A 25053-nucleotide genomic window follows, 5' to 3' on the forward strand; every position below is an offset into this window, starting at 1 on the left:
GAATGTATCATCTGCATATAAATGGATGAGAGAGCTTTCTACTGCCTGAGCTATGTTGTTGATGTAAATTGAGAAGAGCGTGAGGCCTAGGATTGAGCCTCTGGGTACTCCCTTGGTGACAGGTAGTGGCTGAGACAGCAGATTTTCTGATTTTATACACTGGACTCTTTGAGAGAGGTAGTTAGCAAACCAGGCCAAAGAGCCCTCAGAGACACCAATACTCCTTAGCCGGGCCCACAAGAATGGAATGGTCTACAGTATCAAAAGCTTTGGCCAAGTCAATAGAAATAGCAGCACAGTATTGCTAAGACTCAAGGGAAATTGTGACATCATTGAGAGCCTTTAAGGTTGCAGTGACACATCCATAACCTGAGCGGAAACCAGATTGTATACCCGAGAGAATACTATCGACATCAAGAAAGCCAGTCAGTTGATTATTGACAAGTTTTTCCAACACGTTTGATAAACAGGGCAAATAGAAAGAGGCCTATAACAGTTAGGATCAGCTTGATCTCCCCCTTTAAATAAAGGACGAACCGTGGCTGCCTTCCAAGCAATGGGAACCTCCCCAGAAAGGAGAGACAGGCTTGGCGATGGTAGGGACAGCAGAAAGGGTCTAAAACATCTGACCCAGATGTTTTTTGGGGGTCAAGTTGAAGGAGCTCCTTTAGCACCTCACTCAGTGACCGCCTGCACGAAGAAACGTTGTAGCGGGGCAGGGGAAAAATAGGGAGAAGCATCTGGGATACGTGCATTAGAAGGAGTGGGAGATGAGGAAATGTTGGATGGGCAAAGAGGCATGGCTGAGTCAAATAGGAATCCTGACACAATGAAGTGGTGATTAATTAAAGAGCTCAGCCATGTGCCTCTTGTCAGTAACAACCACATCATCAACATTAAGGGACATGAGCAGCTGTGAGGAGGAGGGTTTATTCTCCAGGTCTTTAACTGTTTTCCAGAACTTCTTGGGGTTAGACCCACAGAGAGAGAACTGCTCCTTAAAGTAACTAACTTTGACCTTCCGGGTAGCCTGAGTGCCCTTATTTCTAATTTGCCTGAACGGTAGCCAGCCAGCCTGAGTATGCGTGTAACGAGCCTTTCGATCACGGTCGAATCAGGGGCTGAACCTGTTTTTAATTCTCATTTTCTTTATGCGGCCGTGTTTGTTAACAATACCACTGAAAAATAATAATAATAATGTCTAAATGTCTTCGACAGAGGGGGGATCAAGCTGATTCTATACCATTTTACAGAGGCCAGTTCATGAAGGAAGGCTTGCTCATGAAATTTTTTTTTGCAAGCGTCTATGACAAATCAGGATAGGTTGTTGCACTGAGAAGCAATTATGAACACAGGCTGTAAAACAATGATCATCACTAAGGTCATTACAGAAAACACAAGACCGATACTGTACCTATCAGGATTATTTGTGAGGATAACATCGAGGACAGTAGTCTTTTCTGAGTGTTTGGAGTCATACCTTGTGGGATTGGTAATAATCTGAGACAGATTTAGGGAGTCCCATTGCTTTAGGACTTGGTCAGATTTGGTCAGGACTTGCTTAAGGGGGTGCTCCTCCTATAGACACCAATGTGATAGCAGTCTGCTTAATTCATTGACTTCCATTGAAATAAAAATTAGGGAGTGGGAGGTCTTGCTTCCTCTTCCGTATCTAATGCTACTACTCACCAACTGGTAGAAAGACACACCAGGGCCGTCCTCACTGTAGAGGAACCACCAGGCGGCAGCAGCAACAGTTGCAACACCAACGTAGCCTGGAACACACACCACAGGAAGTCAGGTAACATTGATCTAAATTGTAATTTGTCCAATAGATTTGATTACCTTTTCCTGTTGAAGTATCGAGATGAGATGATTGCATACTTTGTTGTTGTTTGCTTGTGTAGAATTTCATTACTTTTAATTAAATGTTTATTTTTTATCTACCATGTTCCTTTATCTCTAGGATGTACAGAAATGGTGTAACATTAATTTGATTATTGCTTTGGCTGTAGTTTGTGTCCCACCACCATGCCAATAAAGCACTGCTCCATTTAAATGTGGTGTGGTAGATGGGGGCAGGGTATCTAGGCTGTACACCAGTGGAGGCTCCTCAGAGGAGGAAGGGGTATTTTTTGTTGTTGTGAAACAAAATAAATTATAATTTTTAGATGAAACTTTTCTAAATATATTCACGGCACCAAATAATTGATTAAAGGTCTACAGTAACCTCAACAGCACTCTGTAGGGTAGCACCATGGTGTAGCTGGAGGACAGCTAGTTTCCGTTCTCCTCTGACATGTTGTCCACCCAAATAAAGGACCAGAGAATGAATCAAGTACTGAAAGCATTGATTAAACACATTGCTTTGCAATGAAGGTCTACAATAGCCTCAACAGCACTCTTTAGGGTAGCACCATGGTATAGCCGGAGGACAGCTACTTTCTGTCCTCCTCTGGCTACATTGACATCAATTCAAAACCTAGGAGGCTCATTGTTCTCACCCCCTTCCATAGACTTACTTACACAGTAATTATAACAACTTCTGGAGAATGTCCTCCAGCCTATCAGAGCTCTTGCAGCATGAACTGACATGTTGTCCACCCAATCAAAGCATCAGAGAATGAATGTAGTACTGAAAGCATAAGATACAGCTAAGCTAGCTATATGTGACCCGATTCATGACACTAGGCATATGTCGCAAGTCACGACTTCACAGGAGAGCTGTTTGAACGTAAAAAAATATTTGTTTTATCAAAATGCCTTTTTTTTTGGCAGAAATACCTTCACGAACATGTGAACTTTCATGTGCCTTAATATCAAACTTGTATGCCATCTGTAAATATGAATAAAATTGTTAAATTACTAGCCTAGTTGGTTTAGCCACAGAAAAAGAGAGCAGCCTTCCCGCTAGCCATGATTGGCTGAGATAATGAGTGGGCTGGACATGCCGAGAGATGAGTTTCGATTGGTCTGCCATATGGCACGCTTCTGTCCACTGGAGCTGGTCAGTATGTCTAGGTACTCGTGTGAAACGCTGCTTTTTTAAATATATTGCGTCGTAAAACTGCATAAACCTAATGTCAAGTTAAAGTGTACTGTTAGCTAGCTAACTTTAGCTGTGACTGTTGGACTAATGATACACCCTAGATCAGCTAGATGTCGGCAAGAGTGTGCAAGGCCGTATTGAATGTGCGACTGTCTGTCACCTTGATTACTCAAATTTTTCTCTCAACCTGTGCACATACGTTGTAAACGTTCATTCATAGGTTAGGTTGTAGCAACCTAATGATGGGTAAAGAGAAAATGTAGTATCATGTAGTAGCCTTAACCTAGCAATGTTACATTGAACTGGGTGAATGGAATATGAATGACAGTCATCCAATGTGCTGTAATAAAAATAAGGCCATGCTCATTAAAAAAATAATCATCCTCCCTCATGTTAAACGGCACCGACCGCCATTGCTGTACGCCCATTGTTGGGCAAAGCAGCAGTCGGTGAGGGTTGAGGCTCTAAGTGTTTGACATTGGGTCAGGGTTGCAGTTAGATTTACGACTGAGCCAGGGATAGTTCAGGGTTGGAGTGTCGGACATAGCTTCATGAGGTACATGATAGTGAGCATATGTTGAACCTGGAACATGGCTCTGTTCCAATATCCACACTAGCATTCTACAGAACCCCTGTTTATACCTCCTGCTAACAGGTCCCATGTGGCTCAGTTGGCTTTGCATGGAGCTTGCAATGCCAAGGTTGTGGGTTTGATTCCCACAGGGCACAATTATGAAAAAGGTATGTGCTTTACTGTAAGTTGCTCTGGATAAGAGTGTCTGCTAAATGACAAAAAAAATGTAATATAAAAAATGTGTTCTTGGACCTGATCTTGTTTGTTTACACTTGGAAGATCTGATTTACAATTAGATCACAATGAGTCTTTTAATTGTCTACACCTGTCTTAAAATGTGGGCACAATTAGAATGTGAACAAAGGATGGGCTTTAGACACAATATCCACCTTAGCATACTACTGAGAAACAACATCCACACTAGCAAACTACTTAGAATGAGGCAGTGTATTGGTCATGCATTCACAATGATATTCTAGTGACCCCAATCAATGGTTGTTGAAAGAAAAGGAGAGTAGGAGGAAAGCAGAATAGCCAGTGCAATTGTATCGTTTTGTTTTGTATTTGGTGTTTTTGATGTGTTCCTGACTTCACAGAATACATTTCCATGAAAATGGACAATAAACGTGTTGGTATGGTATGGTATCGTACCTCCAATGGCGAGGTATCTGAAGAACAGCCATCCAGAGATGAGGGGCTCCTTGGGGGAACGGGGCAGCTTGCCCATGATGTCCAGGTCAGGGGGGTTGAAGCCCAGGGCAGTGGCAGGGAGACCATCAGTCACCAGGTTGACCCACAGCAGCTGGACAGGGATCAGAGCCTCCGGCAGACCCAGGGCAGCGGTCAGGAAGATACTGAGAGAGATGGAGGGATGGATGATGAGCGAGGGAAAGAAAGAAAGAAAAAAGAAGAGTAATTTGTGACTAGCACTGTGTGTGGCCGTCATATTGATGTTCTTGCTCACAGTGGTGTCTTGGTCACTCATGTATTGGCAGTCAAGTGGTTATGCTGCTACTACAGTGAATCTCTGTCTTCCAATAAATCCCTCTGGATTAGCGGTCAACCACGGTTATGTCTCAGTCGTGATGTGGACACTTCACCCCACCTCCACACCCACACCCCCCACCCCGGACACTCACCAGACGACCTCACCAACGTTGGAGGAGATGAGGTAACGGATGAACTGCTTCATGTTATTGTAAATGGCTCTGCCCTCCTCGACGGCTGCCACGATGGAAGAGAAGTTGTCGTCGGCCAGGACCATCTCAGAGGCAGACTTGGCAACGGCAGTGCCAGAGCCCATGGCGATGCCGATCTCGGCCTTCTTCAGGGCGGGGGCATCGTTCACCCCATCTCCAGTCTGGTGGAGGGGGAGGAAGAGAGAGAGAAGAAAGAAAAGAGAAGGTAGAGAAGGAAGATGACTGTCAGTGTTGTGTTCTGGATGATATGAATCGTATTACTGCAAATGTTCCGTTTTTTGTCATTTGGATGGTTGTACAATAAAGCTTTTGAGTTTTCAATAGATGTCTCCTCTGTTCCTGTTTCCTCCCCTCACCATGGCGGTGATCTCATCGAAGCCTTGCAGGAACTCAACGATCTTGGACTTGTGAGAGGGCTCAACGCGGGCATAGCAACAGGCCTTGCGGACTGCTTTTTTTTGCTCGTGGAGGGGCAGGTCGTCAAACTCACGGCCAGTGAAGGCTCGGCCAGTAGTGTCCTCATCCTCGGTGAAGATGCCAATACGACGGCAGATAGCCACGGCTGTTCCCTTGTTGTCACCTGGGAGGGAGGATAATGAGTTGTAAGATATTGTTTCTCAATTTATTTCAGAATGAACTATAATGGAGGAAAGACAACCAACAGAGAAGAGGTAGATGGATGGAAACAGTGGGAATGATAAAGGCAAGGAGACAGAGAGAAAAAGTGAGTTAGGGTTGCAAAAATTGGGTAACTTTCCCAAAATCCCAGGTTTTCCAGAATTCCTGGTTGGAGTATACCGGATATTCTGTATTTATTCCGGGAACTTCCAACCGGGTTTTCTAGGAAACCAGGGAACTTTAGGAAAAGCAGCAGATTTTTACTGTCCAGTATACTGACCAGTGATCATGATGACACGGATGCCAGCAGCCCTGCACAGCTCAATAGCTCCAATGACCTCCTTACGAGGGGGGTCCAGCATGCCCACGCAGCCCACGAAGGTAAGGTCAGTCTGAGGACCACAGACAGAGAAAGAGAGGAGATGATGAAATGAGTTGTTGTGCAAATAAAGCTTGAATGCAATTAATTTAGATAGAAATTCCAGTAGAATTGTTTGTATTTACCTAGTAATTATTCTTATAAATTTTTTGTTGTTTTGTTATTATACATTTTCCCCCTAATTGTTAGTTATGACCTTGTCTTATCGCTGCAACTCCTCAATGGGCTCGGGAGAGGTGAAGGTTGAGACATGCGTCCTTTGAAACTTCTTAACACTCTGCACACTTAACCTGGAAGTCAGCTGCACCAATGTGTCGGAGGAAACACCCGTTCAACGCCACAAGGAGTCGCTAGAGCGCGACGAGCCAAAGAAAGACCCCGGCCAATCTGGGCCAATTGTGCACTACCCTATGGGGTTCCGGTCACGCCTCAGCACTGCGATCCATTGCCTTAGACCGCTGAGCAACTCAGGAACCCCTTTATTTACCTAGTAATTAATACAGTAAGTACTTAAATTCCTCTTCCCCCCCTCTCTCTCTGAAGCGCTCCCGCCTTTCTCTCCTCTCCTTTCTCACCTCGTAGTCGCCGAACTTGGTGGCGTCTTCGAGGTTCATCTCTTCCATGCGGAGGGGTGTGTCGCGGGTGGCCAGTGCCAGACAACGCAGGGTGTCACGGCCGGTACCCCACTCCTTGATCACAGCCATGATCTTGTTCTTGACAGGCTCGGACAAGGGCACACGTGTGGTGCCAACGCGCACATATGCACACCTCTCAATAACACCCTCGGGAGCGCCCTAGGGAGAGAGAGATAGAGGGAGAGAGATAACAGTCAGGGCTCAAGGAGCATTTTGGAACTTTATCAACAATCACTGCAAGATTGCTAATAGAGATTACTGATATGACAACGTCACTGGGGCGTTTACTCTGAGCATTTCCATAGAGACGGTTGCCGGTATTCTCTCACCTTGACGAACATCTTGTTGCCGACAGCGGCCTTAGAGGACTTGGCTGGGGAGCAGAACACTGACATGGACTTCCTGTCTCTGGAGAACTCCAGGGTGAACTCCTTCTTCATCAGCTGCTTGATCACCTGGGAGAGAGACGGAGAGGACATGGGTCGGCTGGAGAGGGAGGAATGAGAGGGATGGAATGGGGGAGTAGGTTGGAGAGGGGAGCCAGAAGGAAAAGAGGGAGGTGAGAGAGGGTGGACTGGAGTGAGGGAGGAAATGAGGGATAGAGGAAAGGTGGAGGGAGGGAGGAAGACTTACAGAGCAACAGGCGTTGGCTCTGTCGGGCTTGGACAGGCCTCGCACTTCAGTGTTGAACACATTCATCTTCTCAACCAGGCAGCACAGAGCGGTCTCAGTGGCCTCGCCCACCTTCTCATAGATTCCCTTAGTCTGCAGGAGAGAGGGGAAAGACACTATCAGATCTGGGCTAGACTAATACACATATCAGATACATAAAATAACAGCTACACATATATATATATACAGATACTGAGTGCTGACACACGCATGTACACACACGCACGCAAACTCACAAACACTTACATCGTTGTAGTCCATAGAGGAGTCATTGCACAGAGCACAGATGGTGGACAGCTCCACCAAGCCATCATACTGGCCACACTTCACTAACGCACCGTTCTTAGTACTGAGAGAGAGATGGAGAAGACAGTAAGTCAGGTGTGTGTGTGTGAGTGCGTGCGTATGTGTGTGTTTCCAGGCTATACTCACACTTCTCCCTCGGGAGTGTACTTGGAACCGGAGATGTCAAATGAACCCAGAGAAACGCTGTCTCCGTCCACTTTGTCAATAATGAACATCTGGAACCACATCACAAAGACAACACACACACACACACTACTTAACTATGCATTTAAAAAAGCCAACTGAACCAATTTCTTAATCACCGTTATTTTGTGAGTTGGGTGGACTTTGGATGTGTGAGTGCATATGTATGTGTGAGTACATTTTTAAAAGGCAACAATGTATGTTGGGTCCGCTACTGTATATGCCCAAATGTTAAGCATACTCACAATCCTATTGCAGTTGGCTGCCTTACAATTGTACTTTGAATCAACAAACTCTGCTCGAGGTGAGCTGAATTTGAACAAGCTTGATGAGTAAAATTACAAAATGTATGTTTGCTCAAAACCACTGAAAAGCAGAGCCATCATTATCTAGTTTCCCAGCACGCTTTATTGCAGTTTGAGTTTTCAATACCTGTATTTTTGCATTCATACCCCTTGACTTATTCCACGTTTTGTTGTAACAGCCTGAATTCAAAATGGATTCATTTTCTAATCCATCTACACGGAATACCCCCATAATGACAAAGTGAAAACATGTTTTTAGACATTTTTGTTTTTGTCAATTTTGCACTAGCATTTTCCAGCCCTAACTCCAGGTTCTGCAATTTACCTGTCTAACATCAGCTCTCTAGCTTTGTAGGGGAGGGGTGGCAATATTTGAGATGTCCTTAAAAACACATGCAAAAGTGAGAATTTCATGCAGTGCTAATGGGAAGTTTTAAGACTCATAAAAAGCAGGTCTTAGCAGTAACGCAGTTGATACTTACATAGATTTTGAGAGAGAAAGTGCAGCCTATCCAGCCGTGATGCACAGTGAGTACCCATGGAAGAGAGATGTGATTTAATGCTGCTGAATCTAGTATTTAGAAACATAAACTATTGATTTTCCCCCCATTCAGTTTACTTTGATTAAGAACCAAGCATAGACTATCCTTCCCTTAATCAAGGCTGGTTTAGCACCATCACATAGGTGTATATTTTTTAGCCTGGCCCTCATGCTTTTTCATTTGGTATTCAAAATTCCCATACCTGCATACTTCATTTCGCTTGTTTGAGTAGGCTTTCCATCTCCATTTTCAAAGAGCGCCCCTCACCCAATTAACGTTACCAAAGACACCCGCGCTCCTCCAAACTATTCCAACCTCCTATAATGCCATATCAATGCTGTATTTTTTTCCAGAATCTCCCTAGGACATAGGCAACAATACAATTGACTGGAGTCTAGTTTGTATATAAACGTGAATGTTATGCATAAAGACATTTAGGCTTGCCCTGTGCACACATGCTAACGAATGAGATAAGTGATTTATGACATCAAGCTTCTGACCCAATCCTTATTAGAAATGTTGTTGTTGGTGTTGCAAGATTATGTTATAAATACTGTTATTGCATTAAATGGTTATTTTATGCAACAGAATAAGGGGTTCATAGAACACTCTCTGTGTGTGTTTTACTGAGAATGGGCCTCTGGGAGATTTAATGCTGACAGAATATTTACAATGTCTTTGGGTGATAAAACTAACAAGACTACATTCCATAGCATGAGTTGGTGTTTCTGTACTGAGGTGCCAGGATGGAGATGGCTCCAGTATGGAGTTGGGGGCCAGACCCTAGTTTCTACACAATGAGAGCAGTCTTTACAGCAGATACTGTTTGCTGTGAATTATTAGTATCTTTCATACGAATCTTAACCTTGTGACCCATTCCATACATCTTTGTCATGAACATCCAGGAGGATGGACTTTGCTATAAAATGCTGTGGTTCAAATCCGCTCATTGGGGTCTCAACGAATCACCTACGGGAAGGTCGTTGACAAGCTCCGTTACTGCAGTCATTAAATCATAAAGTTAACTTGTTTTAAAGAAATTAAAAGTCTCTCCTTTTGATTAGAATAATTCCACGACATTGGTTTAAAAAAACAGATTGTTTTTCAATAACTTTGATTGAAAACCAAACGTAGAAATATTCACATCCAATATTTCAAACGTAGAAATATTCACATCCATGGGTTTATGGTGATTAAGTAAGCTGCTACATGGTTCAAATGCAATGCAATTTTCATCTGCTATTTCTGTGGTGCAGATATGATCTGTAAGATGGTTCCATAATGTTTATAAAACATTACATTTGCCAGTAGTATAATGTTGTGGACAATTCCCCTTTCTCTTTATATTGGATCTTTATCCAGCACCTGTGAAAGGTTTAGATGTGCATAAAACCCTTCATGGTCTAAGATGCCTGTATTATATGTCCACAGGGAGCCATTATGGTTCCTGTATCTGTATTATATGTCCACAGGGAGCCATTATGGTTCCTGTATCTGTATTATATGTCCACAGGGAGCCATTATGGTTCCTGTATCTGTATTATATGTCCACAGGGAGCCATTATGGTTCCTGTATCTGTATTATATGTCCACAGGGAGCCATTATGGTTCCTGTATCTGTATTATATGTCCACAGGGAGCCATTATGGTTCCTGTATCTGTATTTAGACATAGCCTATTTAAATGTCATTTCGTTTTTATTAGAATTTGATTACAATTATACACAGTCTTTTTAGGCCTTATCAATAGCCTAGTGAATGTAATCTTGCTTATTGACTACGTTTGGCATGTCCAGACTGCACTTTACAGTAGGCCTAGGAGCCCCTATATCAGTGCAAATGCTATAGCCTATTTAACAATGTATTTCCATTCTGAAGCAATGTAATGCTTATATAAACAGGTCGACTGCAAACATTTTCAACTTATGTTGCAAATATGGGGCAGGCTATTTAACGAACTAGGCTATAAGGGAGTAACATTCAAATTGGAGTTGATAACAACGCAATACACAAAAGACTGTAAATACACAACTTGAAGCAACCACCTATTTAGCCATGGAGCATGTTCTGATTGGCCAGTCTCAACACACCCACAACTGGTTTATTTATCAAAACCCAGCCCTTTCGCACCACCACCAGCAACTGTGCCTATAATTGTTGTGGTGAAAATAGCAAAAATATTTCTGACATACCCCTGAACCTATAGTGCTACCGCCAGTGCTTAGATTTACCACTGCATTAGGTTTGTTGACATAGAGCCCAAAATCTCAATTTAAGGTATTTTAAATTCAGGCTGTAACAACAAAATGTGGGAAAAAACCAAGGGGTGTGAATACTTTCTTAAGGCACGGATTAGTTGATTACAAATAAATAACGTACACTGAGTGTGCAAAACATTAGAAACACCTTCCTAATATTCACCACTTTTTGCCCACAGAACAGCCTCAGTTAATCGGGGTTTGGACTTCATCGAAAGCGTTCAACAGGGATGCTGGCCCATATTGACTCCATTGCTTCCCACAGTTGTGTCAAGTTGGCTGTGCAGTATGTCCATTGGGTGGTGGATCAGGCTTGACACACAGGGAAACTGTTGAGTGTGAAAAAAACAGCAGCGTTGCAGTTCGAGACACACTCAAACCAGTGCGCCAGGCACCTACTACCATACCCCGTTCAAAGGCACTTAAATCTTTTGTCTTGCCCATTCACCCTCTGAATGGTGCACACACACAATCCATGTCTCAATTGTCTTAAAAATCCTTATTTAAACTGTCTCATCCCCTTCGTCGACACTGGTTAAAGTGGATTTAGCAGGTGACATCAAAAAGGGATCTTAGCTTTCATACTGGATTCACCTGGTCAGTGTTCCTAATGTTTTATACACTCAGTGTACATTTTCAGAAACTAATCTAATGTATTAGTAGTTGGACGTTTTGCACCCGTTACTGAGCTGTCTGTTCCAGTGTATATGATTTAGGTCGTCTCAATAATCAATCTTCCTTACCCCAGCAGTTATTCTCAATGCAGGTTGCGGGTGAATAAAAGTTACAATTGCTGGATATCCTCGCTCTGGATTCCAATAGGAATTAAACATCACTTTGCAAACCAGTATTGAGGTTTATAGCAACGTACAATTGTAAGGGAATCAGCTGCAATAGGATTGTGAGTGTTCTGCAATAGGATTGTGAGTGTTCTGCAATAGGATTGTGAGTGTTCTGCAATAGGATTGTGAGTGTTCTGCAATAGGATTGTGAGTGTTCTGCAATAGGATTGTGAGTGTTCTGCAATAGGATTGTGAGTGTTCTGCAATAGGATTGTGAGTGTTCTGCAATAGGATTGTGAGTGTTCTGCAATAGGATTGTAGTTAAATAAAGGTTAAATAAATAAATAATACAAATATATAATAATAATGGCATTCAGGTTGATTCAACGTACAATTATAAGGCACACAGCTGCAATAGGATTGTGATGGGACTCCTATTGCTGCTGGTTGCCTTACAATTGTATGTTGAATCCACACCTTTTTTACAGTGTGGTGGATCACTGGTGCGTTTGTGTGTGTGTGTGTGTGTGTGTGTTGTGTGTGTGTGTATGTTTGAACGCACAGCGCACGTGTGCATGTGTGTGTGTGTGTGTTTACCCACCTTGGTGACACACATCTGGTTGGTGGTGAGGGTGCCGGTCTTGTCGGAGCAGATGACGGAGGTGCAGCCCAGGGTCTCCACAGAGGGCAGGGAGCGGACGATGGCATTCTTCTTGGCCATACGGCGGGTACCCAGAGCCAGGCAAGTGGTGATCACAGCGGGCAGACCTGGGGGGGAGAGAGAGGGGGAGAAGGGGGACAGATGGTAGAGAGAGAGAGGGGGAAAGGGTCTTATTAGTTAGGCAGTGAACCATGTTCATGTTCTTGTGATGAGAAACCTTGCTTGAGACCTGAAGATTTGCATTAGATCTGCTACATAGGCTTTAGCTCAGCAGGTTAACATAGTCTCAAGGGTGATTGGTTGATTGACTTTTGTCCACTTTATTTTGACCCATCTAGACTTTTTAGATTAGATTAGTGCTAGTCCAGTATCAGGGGCGGCAGGGTAGCCTAATGGTTAGAGGGTTGGACTAATAACCGGAAGTTTGCAAGTTCAAAACCCCCGAGCTGACAAGGTACAAATCTGTCGTTCTGCCCCTGAACAGGCAGTTAACCCACTGTTCCTAGGCCGTCATTGAAAATAAGAATTTGTTCTTAACTGACTTGCCTGGTTAAATAAAGGTAAAATAAATACAATAAATAAAAATGTGCTTACCCTCAGGAATGGCAGCCACAGCCAGGGCCACAGCGATCTTGAAGTAGTAGACGGCCCCGCGGATCCAGGAGCCTCCATGAACGGGGTCGTTGAAGTGGCCAATGTTGATCATCCACACGGCAACACAGATCAGGGAGATGACCTGTTATGGAATAGACAACAAAAGGTTGTCAGATAAAGCCTGGTTTAAAATATATAATGCATATATAATGCAATTGTTATCAATACACTATTGGTTTCCTTACATTGTAAGTCTATGGACAAGGTATGACTTGGTTTTATTTCCCTGACACTGTTTCTAAATGCTTACATTTTACCATGTGTGGCTCAAATCCCACTGTCATTTTGTAATTTGGGTGAAATTTTGTTGTATCAAATCAAAACTGGCAAAATGTGGCTACTTGACCATTTTAAGGCAGCGGGGAAACTAATCTTGTTGCAACAACTAAGGTAGTGTAGTAGTAGTAGCAGTAGTAGTAGTGTAGTAGTAGCTGTTTGTCTCACCTTGGAGAGCTGCTCTCCGAACTCGTCCAGTTTGGCCTGCAGGGGGGTCTTCTCCTGCTCTGTCGCAGCCATCTGGTCGCGGATCTTCCCGATCTCTGTAGAGACACCAGTCGCCACGGCTATGCCGATAGCCTTGCCTGAAGCGATGTTGGTGCCCTTGAAGGACGGACAGACGGAGGGAGAGAGGGAGCGAGGGAAAGGGAGGGAGAGAGAGGGGGAGAAGGAGATAGAGGGGAGTGGTCAATTAAGGCTGTAACGGTGGAGGAGATGAAGAGTGGAAGAGGCTCATAAAGAGAAGGGCAGGAGTGTGGAAAACAACAGTTCGATTGACGGAGATTCTGAGATGGAGGAATAGAAAAATAGATAGATGGATAAATATATAGGAGAGTCCCTCACAGAGAAAAGCATGTTCTTCTTGTCCTGGTTGACAGCTCTCATGTCTGGGACGGCATCGGTGTGCTTGATCACACTGACAGACTCACCTGAGCGAGGAGAGAGACAGAGCAGATAGAGTGAGGCAGATAGAGTGATTTTTACAACAAAATAGTTTTACATGTATTTATATTAGGGCTGTCAAAAGATTAAAAACACTTAATAAAGTTAACTCGGGATTTTATTGCAAATTCCGAATGTAATTTAAGATTTTTCATACAAAAAAAAACATATCAAGAATATTGACGTCTTGATTTGGTCTAAAATAATGGTTAGTCAAATAGATTTATTTTATTTTGGCCAAATTGAGATAGCACACTTTATTTAACCTCAATGTCAACTTGTTTTTACATGGCATTGTAGATTTTAGCTGTATAGATTATGTATTTTGGATGTTTTCAGTGTTTTCAGATTCAACGCTTTCAGACAATGAGATTAATCGAGAGAGAGAGAGAGAGAGAGAGAGAAAAAAGTGCACTGAAATTACAAAAAGTTAACTTGAGTTAACTGATTAACTCTGACAGACCTAATTTATTTCCATTGTAGTCTTGTAAAGAGGGTTAAGACAGAGTTGATAATATCACTCACCGGTGAGGATGGACTGGTCAACACGCAGAGTAGTAGAGTTTATTTTGACGAGTCTGATGTCAGCTGGGACTTTATCACCAACTGGGGGAAGAAAAAAAAACATACACTGTGAGAATGGCGCTGGAGGGGATGGCTGCCATTTTACGGGCTCCTTACCAACTGTGTTATTTTGTTAGTTTTTTTGTGTTGTTTGTAATTTATTTTTAAACTTATTTTGTACATATTGTTGCTGCTACCATCTCTTATGACCGAAAATAACTTCTGGACATCAGAACAGCGATTACTCTTTAACAAGTCAGACGTGAAGGATATACTGCTTTCTCGGGAACGGGCCAAAATCCCCGTCATTTGCATGAAGAAAAGACGGCGAAAAAGAGGGCGGAGGTTGGGCTGCCTTCGGAGAATTCGTAGGCGAGTGAGTAATCCTCCACTACCATCCATTCTATTGGCCAATGTGCAATCATTGGAAAACAAAAAGGATGATATCCGATCAAGACTACCCTACCAACAGGGCATTAAAAACTGTAATATCTTATGTTTCACCGAGTCGTAGATGAACAACGACACGGATAATATAGAGCTGGCGGGATTTTTCATGCATCGGCAGGACAGAGAAACTACGTCTGGTGAGACGAGGGGTGAGAATGTGTGTCTATTTGTCAATAACAACTGATGCGCGATGTCTAATATTAAAGAAGTCTTGAGGTATTGCTCACCTGCTCTCCTGTACTCCCTGTTGACCCACGACTGCGTGGCCAAACACAACTCCAACACCATCATTCAGTTTGCTGACTGCACAACAGTGGTAGGCCTGATTACCGACAACAATGAGACAACCTATAAGGAGGAGGTCAGAGACCTGGCAGTGCGGTTCCAGGACAACAACTTTTCCTTCAATATGAACAAGACAAATGAGCTGATCGTGGACTACAGGAAATGGCGGGCCAAACACAGGCCCCCATTAACATCGACGGGGCTGTAGTGGAACGGGTCGAGAGTTTCAAGTTCCTTGGTGTCCACATCACCAACGAACTATCATGGTCCAAACACACCAAGACAGTCGTGAAGAGGGCACGACAACACCTTTTTCCCCTCAGGAGACTGAAAAGGTTTGGCATGGGTCCCCAGATCCTCAAAAAGTTATACAGCTGCACCATCGAGAGCATCCTGACCAATTGCATCACCGTATGGCAACTGCTCTGCATCTGACTGTAAGGTGCTACAGAGGGTAGTGCGTACAGCGCAGTACATCACTGGGGCCAAGTTTCCTGCCAACCAGGACCTATATACTAGGCGTTGTCGGAGGAAAACCCCAAAAATTGTCAAAGGCTCCAGTCACCCAAGTCATAGACTGTCCTCTCTGCCGCCACACAGCAAGCGGTACTGGTGCGCCAAGTCTAGGACCAAAGCCTCCTTAACAGCTACTACCCCAAGCCATAAGACTGCTAAACTATTGAGAGAGAGCGAGAGAGAGAGAGAGAGAGAGAGAGAGAGAGAGAGACACTAGTTTTAACACTGTGGATGAATAGTGACACTGAAAGCTGACCCCACAGACAGACAGAAAGAGAGGGAGAGAAAGACAGAGAGGGCAAGACCTTGGAGACACAGTGATATGGAGAGAACAGGTATATGGGAAAAAGTGAGAGAGCGAGAGAGAGAGCGAGAGAGAGAGCGAGAGAGAGAGACAGGTGTTAGTAATAAGCATACACATTAACTCTCTATCTCTCTCTCAAATTCAAAATCAAATTCAGATCGCTTTATTGGCATGAAATACAATTTGTAGATATTGCCAAAAAAGTATAGTGGTACAGCATTTCAGTACAATGCAATGAGGATAATGAAATACAGTTCATTTCAGTAGTAATAATAACAGCACATCTAATCATGTATACAGGTACAACACTACTGCTGTTGTATTGTGGAATCTTCGGTCGATCAGTTTTATGAAAGAAAAATAAGATGATAAAAAATAAATAAAGGATGGCTAATAAATAAACAACAAAATGGATGATGGTTCCACTATGTATTACTGTCAGTTATATACCATCTCTTTCTTGTTCTCTCTCTCATTCTCTCTATACCTCCCTCTCTCTTACCCTCTGATTGCCTTAAAATGACCCACTGTCTCAAGGACACAAGGATAGCCTCCCTCCCTCCCCTCCCTCCCTCCCTCCCTCCCTCCCTCCCTCCCTCCCTCCCTCCCTCCCTCCCTCCCTCCCTCCCTCCCTCCCTCCCTCCATCCTTCACACAATGACACTTAGTCATTGTCATACACTCTCTATCCCTCTCTCTCTTTCTTACCCTCTCATATACACACGGGCACACACACACACACTCATTCACATGTCCAAGCCACACATCTAGTACATTGGTGCAGGTCCTGTGTGGCTCTGTTGGTAGAGCATGGCACTTGCAACACCAGGGTTGTGGGTTCGAAAGAAAAAATGTATGCACTCACTACTGTAAGACACTTTGGATAAGAGCATCTGCTAAATGAGTAAAATGTCAAATGTAAATGTAATGCATTGATTATAGTGTTTGTTCTTAGTAGATCACCTGCTAAATTTGGAAATTGTGCCTGCAAATGAACAACATGCATTAAATTGTAAAATGGGCCCTTATTAGTCAAATCTGTCCCTTAATCTATACTAGGATCAGATTAGCCAACCCTAAACCTAACCTTAAACATGAGAGGGATAAACCAGTCTGACCCAGGACCAGGCGCTGGTATACATTCCAAATGGCACTCTATATCCTGCATCAGTGGTTCCCAATCTTTTTCAGTTACAGTACAGAATTGTACTCTGCCCTGAGTACCCCCAAAGTACCCCCTCATGTGCATTTTACCAGTAGCTCTATGGTGTCATGAGTCTTCTCAAGTACACTCTGTGGATAGGCCAAGTACCCTCAGGGGTTCTACGGCCTACAGTATATAGTGCACTACTTTTGACCAGAGCCCTATGGCTATAAAGTGAATAGAGTGCCCTTTGGGAAGTGCCTGTCAACCAGTAGACTGGCAATATTCACTATGGGTATTAAGGCCTTGATTTTGTGGAAGAGGTGGTATAATATATTAGCAAATCCTAAAGACGTGATGTCCATCTGAGAGGATTTGACAGATTCAAGCACTTTGTGACAAATTGTACACTTTGTGATAAAAAATTGTTGTAAAAAGGGCCATATGCTTTAATCTCTACACCTTAATCTCTGATAGGCAAGGTAGATTGTTTTTCCACTCACATCAGATCTACATTTATTTTAGTGGCTTGTGGGTATTGGGGCTAAGGGTCGACTTGGAACTGGGCCTACAGCTCTTGGGCTTATAGGGGTAGAAGTTGCCCTTGGTCACAGATCTAGGATCAGTTTAAGCCTAAATCTGAGCCCTTTAGTCATTAGGAGAGAAAAAAAACCGAACCCAGATCAGTGTTTATGGGGTTATACAGTTATTACGTAAATCTGAATCACTGAATCTGAATCTTACCGGACACCTCCACCACATCTCCAGGGACGATCTCCCTGGCCTTGATCATCTGGACGTTCTTCCTGTCTGACCGATAAACCTTCCCCATCTCAGGTTCATACTCCTTCAGAGCCTCGATGGCGCTCTCTGCATTGCGCTCCTTCAGGGCAACAATAACCCCACAGAACATCAGTTCCTCCTATTCCTCCTGACCTCCCTTCCAGAAGTGTAAAGCCTGACTTATGCCAATATGCCCACCCCCTACACCCATCACATCCACCCCCTCCCCGCTCCCTTGTCTCATAACCCCCCTATGTGTGAATCCTTGTGCATAGTTTCCAAATGACCACCACAAGGCCAATATGGACCCGCTGCTTGTGGCTTGCGGTAACCCGATCGTCCCTCTGTATTTTTTACTGTGGGTTTGGGGGCTGATGCATTTCCCCCTATAACACCCCTCCCCCACCCCGCGGGTAATACATTCTGACCCTGAACGGGTAAACTAACGCACGTGATGTATTGTGTGTGTGTGTGTGTGTGTGTGTGTGTGTGTGTGTGTGTGTGTGTGTGTGTGTGCGTGTGCGTGTGCGTGCGTGCGTGCGTGCGTGTGTATGTGTTTCAACTAACTGACCTGCCAGACTCCAACGATGGCATTAGCAATGAGAATGAGGAGGATGACTAAGGGTTCCACAAAGGCTGTGACTGTTTCCTCACCTTCCTCAAACAAGGCCAGCACCTGAAAGCAAGAGGGAGTGAGGAGATAATGGAATGGAATGCACTTTTATGACACTTGACAATATGCGCCCGTAACAGAAACACTTTTTTCCCACTATATGCCAGCCTTTTTTGTCTGTGTGTCCGTGCACGTGCATGTGTGATAGAGGGAGTTTTGTGTGTGTGTGTTTCTTCACGTGTGTATGCACGTCCGTGTACGTGACTGTGTAACGAGTTGTTGTCACTGGTCTGTTTAGGAAAGGGGCTGTGTTGACATGGACACAGATCAGTTATGGTCCACTGAAGCAGAGGAAGAAGCAATCTAACCCACAGAGAAAGAGAGATATCCCTCCATCCCTCCATTATTGTATACATCCATCCATTATCCTTTATTCCCTATTCCTTTCTCCAAACCGTTCTCTTTTACCTTCTTCCATCGCCTTTCCCTTCTCTACTCTGTTGTTCCTTAGTGCAAAGATTTCATTCTTCCATCTCTTTTCCCTTTCTTTCTTTCTTTCTTTCTTTCTTTCTTTCTTTCTCTCTTTCTTTCTTTCTTTTGTTTGTTAATTTTTTGTTGTTGTCTCTATCCATTTATTATGTTATTCCCTCTCTTTTAAGATCTCCATGTCATTCATCCTCTCTGTCTTCTCTATTCTAAAATATACTGCGTTGAAATCCATTGAAGCCGACTCACACGTACCATAGAACCTTTCCATTCCAAAACTTTATTTGAAAGCACCTGAAAAACATTACACTGATATTGCCAATGCATTTATATATTTATACAGTATATTAACTATATATTATGCATTTATCAATGACATATTACTATCATTACAGTGTCTTTCTCAACCATATACTATATGTACCTGTCATCTGAAACAAACAATGCCATTGTGCAATACTATCTCTCTCTCGCTGGCAATCCTTTGTTCCTTTCATCCCTGACCTTTGTGGAAGGATACAGTTTCTCGGCCTGGCTTGAGACTCTCTTAAAATAACACGCTCTCTCTCCCCTCGCGCCCTCTTGCCATACAAACGCACGCACGCATGCACACACACACACACACACACACACACACACACACACACACACACACACACACACACACACACACACACCACACACACACAGTACATCACACACACACACACACACACACACACACAGTACATCGCACACACACACACACCACGCACACACACAGTACATCACACACACACACACACCATTCTTTCTAAGGCCATAATGACAGCTGGTCAGGGACAGAGTGTAAAGGGTTGGGGTGGGGGGGTTAAAACATTATGTCACCCCTCTACTCCAAAACAGATTTGAAGAGAGAGAGAGCTAGACAGGAGGGCAGATGGGAGACAACAGTGAAATGAAATAGTGAGAGAGAGGGAGGGAGGGAGGGGGGAGGGATTCCTAGAGTGAATGTGCGAGTGTGTGTGAGTGAGTAAGCGAGGGAGTGAGGGAAGGAGAGAGGGAGGACATCAATCCATATGAAATATAACCTGACCGGTCACAGCATGTGTTCTGTGTGTGCGTGTGCGCAAAGCATAACTGACCTGTGTGTGTACAGTATGTGTCTTTCATAGTGCAGGTATGTAACCTTGTGTGCATGCATGTGTGTGCGCGCGTGTGTGTGTGTGCGCGTGTGTGTGTGTGTTAGCTGTCAGTGTCATCTCAGAGCCTCTGCCACCATGCACACCTGCTACGCTGAAACATTTACCCATCCTGCACTGGGGTAAGGAGAGGATGTGGAAGGAGGAAATTGACAGGAAGTGACTTCACAATGATCTTACAGGTGCTAACACCAACAAACACATAAATACACCCAAACATATCGACCTGTGTAGACTCTACTCTCTATGCACTTGTGGAGATCTGAGAGGACTCAGTAGGTATTATCAGTACATGAATATCTTCCCCTTGCTCTCATCACACCAATTATTGAGGAGCAGACCAGATAACATCACTTTACCCTGTCTTGTGTCATTACTCTGCAATATTTTCTCTGTAACCCATAGCAATATCTATACTCCATAGTCGGTCAAAATCAGTGACAACATTTTGTCTACTTACAAAAGAGATGCAGGCAGCCAGCAGAAGGATTCTGACCAACAGATCCTCAAACTGCTCTACGACCAACTCCCAGATGGTCTTACCTGAGAGAGAGGAGAGAGGAGAGAGAGAGAGAGAGAGAGAGAGAGAGAGAGAGAGAGAGAGAGAGAGAGAGAGAGAGAGAGAGAATGTCATTGGATGCTGTAGCCAACCATTGCCTTGATGACAGCTTTGCACACTCCTAAGATCACCATGCCAATGCCATGCATCGACTGGAGTTGTGTAAAGCTCGCCGCCATTGGACTGGAGCAGTAGAAAAGCATTCTCTGGAGTGATGAATCACACTTCACCATCTGGCAGTCCAACAGACAAATCTGGCTTTGGTGGATACCAGGAGAATGCTACCTGCCCAAATGTATAGTGCCAACTGCAAAATTTGGTTTAGGTGGAATAATAGTCTGGGGCTGTTTTCATGGTTCGGGCTAGGCCCCTTAGTTCCAATGAAGAGAATTCTTAACGCTACAGCATACAATTACATTCTAGACGATTCTGTGCTTCCAACTTTGTGGAAACAGTTTGGGGAAGGCCCTTTCCTGTTTCAGCATTATAATGTGTGCACAAAGCGAGGTCCATAAAGAAATGGTTTGTCGAGATCGGTGTGGAAGAACTTGACTGGCCTGCACAGAGCCCTGACCTCAACCCCATCTAACACCTTTGGGATGAACACCCACTGCGAGCCAGGCCTAATCGCCCAACATCACTGTCCGACCTTACTAATGCTCTTGTGGCTGAATGGAAGCAAGTCCCCGCAGCATCTAGTGGAAAGCCTTCCCAGAAGAGTGGAGGCTGTTATAGCAGCAAAGGGGGGAACAACTCCATATTAATGCCCCTGATTTTGGCATGAGATGTTCAACAAGCATACATACTTTTGATCATGTAGTGCATGTCTGATCTCGCAAACAATGCAAAGTAGCTCTAATCTAGAGCCAAGCGTGTTGATTTTTAATCCGAGGGTATCCTGTTATTGACACACTTGTTCAATTATGCAAAATAAAGTGACAACAACAGTAATTAATGAGGCAGCCTAGACAGCGTAGGTGAGTGCAAATAGGGTAGACAGAGCAAGTGTTTGGTTGCTGCAGCCTTGTTTCTCTCCTTTATGTTAGTGTGCTAATATATGCAAATACACCCAGTGTATTTATGCAAATTAGGCACATATACTTTCCATTATTGTAACACACAATTGAAAAAAAAATATATATAACAAATATTTTTGTTGTTGAAATTTTACAATAAATTGAACACCTAAATTCCCACCTAAACCCCTGGACTCCATTCAATATTTGTCAGCTTTCAGTAAAATGTTTTATGTGCTATAATTCAGTCAATATCTGATGGTTTATAAAAATTCTAAAAGTTTGGAGTACCTTCATCCATTGTCCAACTGTTGCATTTAATTAGAATTGTTCTTAAAACCTTTTAACAATTCCAATGACCATTGCTAATGTCTCTATTGGCATCATGATGATTTAGTACTGTCAGATGTGAGAATCATAACCGTTACAGGGAGGGATAGTCAGTGTGATAATAATCTCTCATGGGTAGACAGACACACGCAACACGACTGGAAGGTTTTCCACTAGATAACACAGCCACAAAGTCAAAGTGGTGTGTTTCATAAAAAATGTCTCCAAGCAAAAATGACCTTTTTTTGGTCTTAAGTCAAGGTTAGGGTTAGGCATAAAGAGAAGTGTGGTTAAGCGTAATGTTAAGGTTAGGGTTCGGTTTAAAACACCGGAGGTTGCTGAGGGGAGGAAGGCTCATAATAATGTCTGGGATGGAGTGAATCAAATGGTATCAAAAACATGGAAACCGTGTGCTTGATGTGTTCAATACCATTCTATATATTCTGTTCCAGCCATTACTGGGGTGCCACCAGCTGAGGTGCCACCAGCCGCCTGGGGTTTCAAATCAGATTTTAAGAAGAGAAACTGTGGAAATAGGGTGTGGTTTATGACTTTGTGACTGTGTAAACTAGTGATAACCCAACTGAAGCATCTGACGCAGTCATGCAAGTTTTTACTTCTGGGTTTTCAAGGTTTTGTGTGACAGATGGGATGGGTAAGTGAGGACACAGATCTGTGCATAGGAATATACTCCTCTTTCAGGGTTATGACAAGTCTGACAACAAGAGCAATCCCATTCACATCCTCCTCTTCCTTCTCTCTGAAGTGTGTAGCCACTCCCTGTCAAGCATCAGATTTGGATAAGAAATATGGCTACCCTACAGCAACCAATCCAAATGGGCAATTCAGAATGTCTGGAGGGTTTGTGATGACAGATGTCAAGACTGACAGAATGCCCATCATCCCAGGCAGGAAGCAGAACAACAGGTGTGTGATTATATGTGTGTGTGGCAAGAAATAAAGAGGTAGTGTGACTGATGGGATGTGTAACCTCCCGGACACTGGGACGGAAATAGGAGTGTGTGTGCAGACCGACCACAGACAGGTGTGTGAGGGGAAAAGATAAACGTTGGTAACTCACCAATCTCAGCTGGTAGCTCTGTAAAAGGGGAAAGCGAAGAGAGGAGATTATTAGCATAGCATTGCTATTTGCGACTAACATCGCTAATTGAGGATAGCATTAGGCCTACTACCTCTATCTTTGATAGCAGAAATGCTAATTATACACTGTGGTTAAATGTAAAGGACTAGATTTACGAAGCCTTTGTTCCCGCCTGTTTAACGGTCAGATCAGGTCTTTGAAAATACAGGTGCAAACATTTGCACTTGATACACATGACTATAGTTAATTAGCTAAAAACCTTTACTTTGCTCATGTCATCCACCTTTTCATTGATAACTTACATCAGGATTGAAATCTCTCTGAACTAATTTCAAATCTTCAAATTATGCAAAAGCAAAAATGTGAACAAACAAAAGAACTGGCATTGCACAACTGTGATTCTACTTTATTTCTAAAGGGTCAAACTAAGTGGTTTTCTTTTGCAAACAAGTGTTAGGGCCTTGGTTTGTCCCAGTTCGGCCCTACAGTAGCCATAGAAAACCTTTGTCCTTCTCACCGACCTCTGATTGGTTAGCCAATTAGAGCCTTGAGTCTGTCATTGCTTTTCATTGGTTGGATGAGACAATGACTATACCAATGCTTCATATCATGATTTACGCATGGATGACCAAGAGGAAACATTTTTATAAAATATTATCATAAGCCTCATAACTTAACTTTTGTCTCTGTATATCTTGGCTGATGCTTAGCCACTCAATGTTATTATAAAGTGTGCTAACTGCAAATATACAAAAATGAAAGGATTGATACAACAGATATGCAAGTAGAAGTTGTCAGGAACTTATGGAAACCAACCAATCAACCACAATAGGGAGCCTGTACTGGACTGATCACAAACTACACTACCCAAGCATCCCTTGGTGCCGCTGACCTTGAAATGGTATCTGACACACCATCACAAGGTCACGTGAACCATTTTGGTTGCCGCGCGCCAATGTGTCAGTCAGCCAGCCAGCAGCCAATCACAAAGAGACAACATCCGACCTTCCCCTGGTCATAACCAAAACAAAGACTAGCTGTTGTCCAAGCCAGTGGAACACCTGTTGCTGTCTGTCGGTCCCTCCATCGCATTCATCCTTTCCACAGCATTTAGCACCAATGAGTCCCATTTTGGGTCCAAACCTCTACACCCAACCAGATCCTCCTCCTTTTCCCCTTCTCTTCTTCCTCCTCACCATCATCTTTCCAACAAGCCCTATCCCTCCTCTTATCCACCTCCATGTCTCTCTGTCCATCCCTTGGTCTCTCTATGCTTTTCCATCAATCCACCCATCTATCCATCCATCCATCACAGTCTCTCTTTCTCACCGTTGTGACCATATCTGGCCAGGTTCTTCTTGAACTGTTCTGGTGTGAGGCCGGTGGTCTGGTTGACACCAAAGTATGACACGACCTCTTCCGAATCTTTTGCGTGTGCATTCTCCATCCTCACCAAACAGGAGACTCTTCAGGACAAGAGAACAAAACAAAGATACGTTTAGGACACGTCTATCCGGTAATGCGTGGCTTGGTGCAGTAGGTAGTTCTCCAGTTATGAGGTTTTACAACCAGAGAAATTAATTGTTACCCACCACTATAAAAGTGTGGGATGGGGATAAAACCTGTCAACCCCCTTTGTTCGCTCTCTCCCCTCTCTCTCTCACTGCTCTTTCTCTCTCACCTCTCTGGCAAAACTGGAGCCCTGGACTGACAGAAAGTGCAACCTGGCACAAGCTCCTGAAAAGTTTTATATGGACACAAAAGTGAGGCGATTGGTGCTCTCTCACCATGCGCTTGCACCTCATTGGCTGAGGGGAGCAAAGGTGGGTGGGCCGGGAGGACCCTATGAGGGGGGGTCACGTGTGGAAGAATTGGGCACCAACTGCAGAGGGGGTCCGCTGTGTGCCATCAAACTGAAAATAAGATACATTTTCGGATCGAGCATGGTCAGTAGAACAGGGAGGGG

At 43.7% G+C, this 25053-nt stretch overlaps 1 protein-coding gene across 2 annotated transcripts in view; it reads right to left on the bottom strand.

Annotated features, from left to right (window-relative positions):
• Nucleotides 1-24819, bottom strand: part of LOC112251644 (sarcoplasmic/endoplasmic reticulum calcium ATPase 1-like) — a 31687-nt gene extending 6868 nt beyond the window's left edge. The window contains exons 1-21 of one of the 2 annotated variants that reach the window (XM_042321997.1): nucleotides 24769-24819; nucleotides 24417-24553; nucleotides 23067-23084; nucleotides 20541-20623; nucleotides 18372-18476; nucleotides 17762-17900; nucleotides 14281-14361; nucleotides 13657-13742; nucleotides 13261-13416; nucleotides 12757-12898; nucleotides 12103-12269; nucleotides 7559-7647; nucleotides 7373-7475; nucleotides 7088-7219; nucleotides 6784-6909; nucleotides 6395-6613; nucleotides 5721-5832; nucleotides 5179-5402; nucleotides 4763-4983; nucleotides 4275-4477; nucleotides 1690-1775 (exon numbers count right to left, since the gene is read on the bottom strand). In XM_042321997.1, coding sequence (XP_042177931.1) covers nucleotides 1690-1775; nucleotides 4275-4477; nucleotides 4763-4983; nucleotides 5179-5402; nucleotides 5721-5832; nucleotides 6395-6613; nucleotides 6784-6909; nucleotides 7088-7219; nucleotides 7373-7475; nucleotides 7559-7647; nucleotides 12103-12269; nucleotides 12757-12898; nucleotides 13261-13416; nucleotides 13657-13742; nucleotides 14281-14361; nucleotides 17762-17900; nucleotides 18372-18476; nucleotides 20541-20623; nucleotides 23067-23084; nucleotides 24417-24534 — 2610 coding nt within the window. In that variant the 5' untranslated portion in view covers nucleotides 24535-24553; nucleotides 24769-24819. Of the gene's footprint in view, nucleotides 1-1689; nucleotides 1776-4274; nucleotides 4478-4762; nucleotides 4984-5178; nucleotides 5403-5720; nucleotides 5833-6394; nucleotides 6614-6783; nucleotides 6910-7087; nucleotides 7220-7372; nucleotides 7476-7558; nucleotides 7648-12102; nucleotides 12270-12756; nucleotides 12899-13260; nucleotides 13417-13656; nucleotides 13743-14280; nucleotides 14362-17761; nucleotides 17901-18371; nucleotides 18477-20540; nucleotides 20624-23066; nucleotides 23085-24416; nucleotides 24554-24679 lie in introns of both variants that reach the window. The other variant, XM_042321986.1, reaches the window with a different exon arrangement.
• Between the last annotated feature and the right edge of the window lie 234 nt (nucleotides 24820-25053).

This window comes from Oncorhynchus tshawytscha, linkage group LG01, assembly GCF_018296145.1.
Source record: "Oncorhynchus tshawytscha isolate Ot180627B linkage group LG01, Otsh_v2.0, whole genome shotgun sequence".
NCBI lineage: Eukaryota > Metazoa > Chordata > Actinopteri > Salmoniformes > Salmonidae > Oncorhynchus > Oncorhynchus tshawytscha.